Raw genomic sequence first — 9020 nt, forward strand, 5'->3', positions numbered from 1 at the left:
ACGGTAGACCGTGCTAGCACGCCCGCGGACACCCTATCCAACACAAAGTATGACGACTTGTGTGGGGGCATATCCCCTCAACCAGGAACGCCAGGCCGTAAGATTTGCGCAGCCAACACTTGTATTTATGTTTTGTCATAAATTTCTTTAAATGTTTGTTGTTATTCTCATTTTTCTTAAAACCCAACCACGTGCAGGTCACATGACAAAAACTTAGATGAACATCCAAAAAATTGACGACAAAATAGTTGAAGTCCTTAATTTATCAAAAAAAATAGTTCATGAAGGAAATTAATAATTATGGTATAGTTCAGGGGGCAAAACAACAGTTTAGTCTTATCAAAATAGCATAGAATTGTAAGAAAAATTATATGCGAAACATATCTATCATGTAACTCAAAACACAATGGTCAATAGAAATAAATTGTAGCACATATTTCACTTCTCATAAATTGTCCATTAACATAAATGTTCACCTTTATCGAGCTTTTGACATGATCACTCTATTAATTTAAATTTATCTCTTTATTTAAATTCAGATTTATTAGTAAGCCGAATTAATATTCAAATCACATTATTAACCCAATCTAGATCCTTTAACCGAATCCAAATCTTAGTCCCAATTAGGATAGGGTTGTTGATCTTATTCCCATTAATTATTTAATCTATTCCTTTTCTTTTTATTTTCATTACTTCTAAGTAAACATGCCATTAATATCCAATGCCTTAGTTCCAATCTATGCCAACCAAGTAAAAACTCTAGCCCCACTCTTTTCTTTTTGGTGAAACTTAACTCTTCGTTTTGTTGTGCCTCATTATTTCTTTCTTCTTTTGCTCTTTCTTCGTCTTTCCCTCTTTTTTATCTTTTGCATGATTCGACAAATCAATGGCCAGCTTACATCACCAATTGGACTAAACCGAATCATACCCACCCCTAATCGACCGACCTAAAATAATCTAATATGAAGTTAACCTAAGCCCGACAAAGCCTGCATCTATTCAGACACATAGTATTTTGGACATATATCGATGTTTTTCCAATAAGCCCAATTAAACCCAACCCAAATCCTAATTCATTCAAAAACCTCAATGTTTTATACTTTTTTTTATTAGTCTGTAATTTACAAAGCTAATTGTGAGCATGGAACATTTTGGTAAAGTCATTTTGGGGCTACATGAGTTTTGATGTCATTGTGGGCTCAAAATGGTGATAAGTAAGGAGATTTGGTAAAAGTCCTTGAGTCTCCTAACACTTTTCTTACGTTTACTCCTTTAGTCACCGGAAGGTCTTTCACACAGCCCGCCCTTTGATTTTCAAAATGCAAGGTCCCATAGATATAATTCCAATTGCGGAAGACCAAATTTTAGGAGTCTCTGACATCTCTGAAATCTAGTACACTTTCTTACCAAAAGTATCTTGATATCCAATTGTCTGGATAAGTAGCCATTAAATTAATCTTCTACCAAAATTCCCGACAAGAACAACAACCATTCTTGAAATGGTGGAACCTATTAGTATCCCTGACAATGATTTCCTTCCCTGTACAAGATGATGCAAACTTCATAAAAGAATGGCAATCACCACAAATCCTAAGATTCTTCATGATCCTGATAGATGCATTTGAAGGTAAGCACATCAGCCCCAAAGTAAGAGCAAGTTTCTCGCTATGGTGCCTCAACAGTTCATGTTTTCTGTTCTCTCCCACATAATGAAGGTCATGTTCAGTCTCAGCCTTATAGCCCATAATCTTCAACTCTTCGATCAAACAATCCAATTTTGAGTATATCTCAGCAATTCTAGCATGCTTTCTCTCTCCAACCATAAATGAGTGAACTTTGTCCTTGATTTCGATCCAACTCTTCCCTCTCTCCTTCTTCAACTCACTTTCTTTAAGAAGTTTCCTTATTCTTGCAACTTCATCCCATTTCTTATTTGCTGCATAAATGTTTGACAGCAGAATATGGTTTCCGGCATTATTAGGTTCTATCTCAGACAAATGCTTAGCTGCTACCTCAGCCAAGTGAAGTTTTCCATAGATCCTACAAGAAGCCAACAGTGAACCCCACATGGAAGCAGTAGCATCAAATGGCATTTCCTCTATCAAATTATAGGCTTCAAGCAACAACCCTGAACGACCAAAAAGATCAACCATGCATGAATAGTGAACAACATTAGGTGACACATTGTGTTCTGTTATCATGAGGTTGAAGTATTTCCTTGCACTTTCAACCAATCCCATATGACTACAAGCAGTTAATACAGAAACATGCGTTACTTCACTTGGGAACATACCCATCTGCTGCATTTTCTCAAATAAGATCATCACCTCTAGGGAGCAAGCATGTCTAGCAAACCCAGAAATCATGGTATTCCATAACACAGTGTTTGTCTCGTCCATATCTCGAAACACATGGTAAGCTTCTTTAATGCTACCACATTTTGCATACATGTCTATAAGAGAGGAAACAATAAATTTATTCAAACCAAATCCAGTTTTACATAACACGGCATGCACCTGCTTCCCTTCAATAAGAGCTGCCAGACCTGCACAAGCACAAATAGCAGAAGAAATTGTAAACTGGTTCTGTTTTAACCCAATCATTTTAGCTCTACGGAAGAACATCAAAGCCTCCTCATAAAGCTCATTTTGAACATACCCGGCTACCATCGAACTCCAAGTAACCTCACTCCTCTCTGGCAGAGACGCAAACACACTGCTTGCATCCTTTATCAAACCAGACTTTGCATAAACGTCAAGCAATGCAGTTCCCACATAGACATTTAAATTCATTGCTAACTTAACAGCAAGAGCGTGCAGTTGTTTACACTCAAAAACAGCACATTTCGCAGCACAAGCACAAAGAACACTCGAAACAGTGAATTCACTAAAATGGTTCGCTTCTCTTCGCATCTGCAAGAAAAGACCAAGAGCTTTCTCTTCCTCCCCACTCTGGGTAAGTGACCCAATCATCGTGTTCCATGAAACTAAGCTTCTTTCAGGCATTTCATCAAAAACTTTGCCAGCACAATCAACTAAACTGCATTTAGAATACATGTTGATGAGCATGTTAGATGTTAAAGTGTCTGCTTGCAATCCAACACGTATGATCTGTCCATGGCAGGCCTTACCTTCCATGGGTGCACCTGTTCTTGCACAGCTTTGCAAGATTTGATGCAGAAGTGGAGTATTAGTGTCCCTTGCCTCCACCAAAACAAGGCATTCTTGGGGTCTGGGTCTGTCAGTTCTAACGACCCTGGTGATGGCTGAGAACTTTCTGTGATAGTTTTGAGCAGTGTTATAGATTCCCTCCTTGTTTCTTCTCAAGGTTTTCATATCAGCGCTTGCACTGCAATCTGCAACATGGTTAAAGCTTTAGAAATAGTGATGGAAATCGTCGTATTCTATAGCAAAGGCTCAAGCAAGGACCGCAAAGGCCCAACCCAAGCGCGGCTTGGGCTCAATGGCTTATTTTCATTTTTCGAGAATGTACTGGCTCAATTGTCAAGAACATTCAAATTAATTTTGAGAATAATTTAACAGTATTAAATTATTTATATTATATTAAATTACTTTAAGATTTAAATTTAATAGTTAATTTACACAATTATTCACATCTGAAGATTATTGTAAAAATAGTTTTAATTATTTAAATCATTTTAAATACTTGCAAAACTATTTAACTTAATTATGTTATTAAAATGAAACGTAATTAACTTAAAATCTCAACCGGATTTCCATTGCTGGAAAAATGAACATATGTAATGCTTACCCTACTTTTGGTGTAGATAACATACATGTTGATGACTTAGACTAGGTTAATTGGTGCCGTACGCTACTTATCAACCTAAACTTTATTATGTTTCTTTGACTGACTTAAAAGACTCATTTTTGTATTTCCTACACTCAATTAGTGTTGTTGAACTAATGAAACCTTTCATTTCTATTTGAACCTATTTAGGTCTGGTCGAGTACTTACATTAGTTAGGGTTGAGTTTTTTATGCTCCTGTATTTGTTAAACATAAACACGGTTACATGTTACTACGTAAATATGTTAAGTAAATTCTTTGGCGAAGGTCGAACCAATTATCCTCCGGCGAGTAACTCTGCACGAAGTTAAACCTCCGGCGAATAACTCTGCATGCAGTTAAACAAAAGGAGATACAGAAAGAAGCTTCATAGCACAGATATTCTAGTCTGCAGAACCAAGTTCGAGAACTTTACAAAAGATTCCCACCACTTTATAGAATTGATAATGCAACAAGTAAATCTGTCCACGGAGAACTGATCATTGAAATGAGCACACACCAAAACTTTCTACTTATTTGGTCTCCATAAAGGCAATTGATGAAAGAATAAAGTTAAAGCATTAGACAAACCTTGAATATAGATATGGGCTTAAGAAGTACCCAAGCTTAGGAAAAAATGCCTGAAAAAGGCTTAAGAAGTACCTAAAACTAAAAATAAGCCTTTCAAAAAGGCACAAATTCTGATCATCACAAACCAAGGTAAAGGAACAATCATGTAAGTAGAAGCTTTACAGACTCTTCCTTACCCAAAAAACAAAAAAGAAAGAAGAGAAAAAACAATGAAAGCCCAGTTGCTGATTGAAACTGAAAATGATTTTTCAAAACAAAATGAGATAGAGAAAATAGGAAATTAATACCATAGATTTTTTTTCTAGTGGTGGTAAAAAGGAAGAATTCTAGGGAGAATATTGTGACTATGCGAGCACAAACAGTATGTAGAAGTTAGAAAAAAAAGAATTCCCCCAAAAAAGCAATCAGAAAAACCTTGGCAGGCAACTTCATCTTATGAGTTATAACAGAGCACTGTTACATTAACTAGCTAAACTCACACGTCTATGAACTCCAAATTGAACATTGAAATCAAAATAGTAAATGTGACAACGAGATATTAACTTGAGAAGGAGACTGACTACTTGCTGTAGACAGTGGTCTAAAAGAGGATTGGACAGGTCTATGTGGATGTTGTACACAACAGCAACAGAACAAAACCACAAATTGTTCATAGATATTCCTGTAGACTACGAGTGGTGAAGGACATAGTGTTCATAGATCAATTTGTGCAGAGATTCACAGAGTACACAAAAAAGGATCCTTTCCTTAATTTAAATCACAAATTCATCCATGAGCAATATAAAGGCTTCCACATTTTTTTATATAAATAAATCAGAGCCTGGAAATGCAGGACCTATCCAGCAAGATGTCTATTGTGCAAAGATCCACTGGCAACTAATAACAACTGTGACTCTGACACACTTTGATTTCTAAGTTACAGATGCCTAAAAAACAAAAAGCTCTATGCAAATGAAAGCCCCAAACCACCAGTGTTCATGAAGACACTTATAAATGCACAAACAGTCGTGCCTTTTGCAAAACAGCCACATCTGGTAGATTAGGAATCATTAAGGCAAACACTAGCTAGCATAACAGAGGTAATGTTTGTGCAAATAATCTCACGGGAGAATATTCGCTTCTAGATCCCTCAACCTTCGACCTTCCTTCTCTCTCTTCCTCATTTCCTGTAAAAAAGATTGAAGTAAATAGACCACACCCGGGGTGTCGGCCAAAGGCCCTCCGATGCCTAAGTTAATTCGAGTGTTTGTAGGAAAACATAAGCAAAGGGTACGGAATTGTATGTATGGTGTGAACCGGGCGGCCGGAGCCGTGTGTGGTGGCCGGAGCTGTGTGGAGAAAATATGGAGAGTGGAGAGGGAGAGAGAGCTTCAGGTATTTTTCTCGGGTATTAGGAGTAGGTTTAGATATACCTTGAATGATGAATGAGGTTGTCTATTTATAGGAGCCTCGGGGCTAGGGTTTTGTAGAGAATATGCTGAGTTTATTCTCTATCTAAATTCATAGGGATCGAGTCGAACTTAAATAATATCTGAATAAATGATATTATCTCCTTTTATGAAGATAATATCTGAATTAATGATATTATCTTCTCTTTATTAAGATAATATTCAAATTAATGATATTATCTTATTAAATTAAGATAATATCATATTAATTAAGATATTTATCCCAATTAATTAATTAGCCAGATAAACTGGTTCAATTAATTAATTAAAGAGATAATCTTCTTTTCCACGTGGCGTGCTGTGATTGGAGACAAAAATATTTGCTCCCACAAGTAAGATTGCTATGAAACAAATTAAACGTAAAGATGCATAACAATCACAAATCAGTAACAGAACAAGAAACCCAAAGCTCTAAAACACAAAAGCAATCCAAATATGAAGTACCCACAACATAAAATAGTCCAAAACACCAAATCAAACACCACCAAACATTCGAAATCAAAGATTTCTTACCTTTGATGAAAGCCCAGTGAGATCTAAGAGTGAGAAGAGGATATAAGCGAGACTGAGGCAGTGAGATCGAGAATGGGTGGTGGAGGCGAAGATAGTTGAGAGAGTGAGTGTGAAAAAAAAAAAATTGAAATTGAAATATGGAATTGATTTTTGGGAGTTTTCAAAATTCTATAAAACTAAAAATTCAAATTAGTTATTAGAGCATCTCTAACTGGGTGTGGCATGATCTGGATTGGATTGGTTTCACTTTAACACCGTAGCTAGAGGTGGGCATCTAAAACCGAAATACCAAAACCGTACACTAACTATACCGATTTCATACTGTTTCATTTGAGATTGAGAGATAATCGGTACCATATTGTACCGTACCAATAGAGTATGGTATGGTAGCGGTATCAAATATTTGGTACCGGTCAATACCGTATCGTACCGAAATATAAACATGTTCAAATAGAAACATATAGTTGTTGTGATGAACTGTGAAGGAAGGAAGGAGATTTTCCAAAATCCCGTTTTGCAAATTTGTACAGATAAAAAAGAAGAATTTCCTGAGGTTGCTGGGGATTTGAGTAGCTATTGTTTACTTTCTCTAATCAATGTCTATGAATTGTAATTTTCTTTTTGCATCTTCTGTCAAATTTTCTCGAATAATCATATCTGTAAATTCATTTTCATGGCTTAATTAATGTAAATTTCATTTCCTCAATTTTTGTTTTCCCCATTTCTGCAATTGAGTTGGTTTTTTTCCCCCATAACTAATGTCTTGCACATATAAGAAAATGTTGTAATTTAATATGGGTAGCCAACATTATGATGAAAAAAGTTGTGTTTTGTCTTCAAGCTTCAATCTGAAGCTTTGGATTCTCAAGGCATATCATATGAATGAATTATGAAATTTAGTAGCTATTTTTATTGTCTTATTCATTCCGTCTTGCATTTTTTAGTTGTGTCATTTTCGTACCGAAATGGTACCGATACTGTACGAATATCGATTTGGCATGGTACGGTACAGTACCAACTTTGGCAAACGATAATCCATACCGTACCATACCGGTTTTAAATTCCGGAATCAGTAGCCGTACGAGCTCAATACCGTATCATGCCCACTCCTAACCGTGGCCAAATCAATTACAATATAATAGTTTGGTTTAATTTAGTTTTGACAAAGCCATGAATGAAACTGAACCAAATCAAACCAATTTAAGACGATTTGGTTTGATACGGTTCGGCCGATTTGGGCTTAAGCCCAATTCTCCTTTCTTTTGCATTTTTTTTCAGCATTGTTAGTCCAATTACAACCAACAAATTCACAACTTGCTCCATACTTGAATCATTTTCTAGAGTACGAAATCATCCTAAAGCTCAACATGTCATAAAACTTCAAATTCCAATAACTAATATAGCTCAAATCAAATATCCATATATAGTTATTACCTAATTAAAGTATTACAAATGTAAAATAAAATATAAATAAATAAATATACACATAGACGGTCCGGCTTTGTTTAGGCCAATTCACAAAAGTTGAAAACAAAACAAAACAAAACCATATACGGTTCAGTTTGGTTTGGTTTTTAAAGTGTTTAACTTTTTGTTAATTAAAACCAAACCAAACCAATCGGTTCTATTGGTTCTATTAGTTCTGCTGGATTGATGCCCAACCCTATCTCTAACCAATATGTCAAATTGCCATGTGCACATAAATGATAAAAAAAAATATATAGGTTATAGTTACTCTAACTAAATAGTAAAATCCTACATAAATTTAAAGGTTGTGAGAGATATTTAGAAAATAACATATCAAAAAACTTAATGTCAAATTTTATTTTAATATTTTTCAGCCATGAACCCCATTATCAATTACTCTCTTTTAAAACTTTATATACATCATATGGACTCCATTTGTTTTTAAAAATATAATAAAATAATACAATATTTGGCATTTCGGGTGACTTAATTTTTTTCATAAGTGTTAAATTGCCAAATAAGTCATAAAATTCTATTTAACATTTTGCATTTGACATCTCCCTTTGAGATGCTCTCAAACAAATTTTCAGTTTTCAATTTTCAAAAAAAAGTGAAAATAAAAAAAACCAAAAACTGAAAATGAAATGGTTACCAAATAGCCCCATAAATAAGTTAACATAAGCCCTATTAACTAGTGAACATCTTAAATAAACCCATATTAATAATCTAGAGATGTCATATTAGGGATTTTGACACAAATTTACCATATCCCGAGAATATGACATAGAGTATTGAATTAGAGAAGGATCGAATTGCATTGTAATCACAAACTGACTAGGTTCTCTAAATGAATTCATTTTAGCTTAGATAGCCCTGTAAGGACTAATTATAATTAGCATTCGCCAATAGGGAGAATTGTATGGAGGGATACAATTTACACTTGATTCAAAGTGAATCATTCATACCCACTACCTCGCTAATTAGAACCTATAAGATCACACACAGAAAAGGAATCGATTGGGAAATTAAGAAGAGAATGAATGATTTTGTGACTTGGTCAAAGTCAATGTGAAAGTCAAAGGTCGAAGTCAAAAGTCAAAGGTCAAACGGTTGACCCAACACTTGACACGATCAACTAAGGATGACGGGGACCAATACTTGTTAGACAAGTGAGAGATTAAATTAGTTAAGTCACTAGAGTAATTAAATTGAT

At 35.1% G+C, this 9020-nt stretch overlaps 1 protein-coding gene across 1 annotated transcript; it reads right to left on the reverse strand.

The window, feature by feature from the left end:
* LOC18781506 (pentatricopeptide repeat-containing protein At5g04780) lies at positions 1339–3356 on the reverse strand. Its single transcript, XM_020556525.1, has one exon. It carries the CDS (start codon positions 3333–3335, stop codon positions 1461–1463), a length of 1875 nt encoding a protein of 624 aa, XP_020412114.1. The 5' UTR covers positions 3336–3356; the 3' UTR covers positions 1339–1460.

Source organism: Prunus persica, chromosome G2 (assembly GCF_000346465.2).
Source record: "Prunus persica cultivar Lovell chromosome G2, Prunus_persica_NCBIv2, whole genome shotgun sequence".
Lineage (NCBI taxonomy): Eukaryota > Viridiplantae > Streptophyta > Magnoliopsida > Rosales > Rosaceae > Prunus > Prunus persica.

Bases quoted from the DNA above. Each gene is read 5' to 3' on its own strand.
- LOC18781506 (XM_020556525.1), bottom strand. From the start codon at position 3,335: ATGAAAACCTTGAGAAGAAACAAGGAGGGAATCTATAACACTGCTCAA.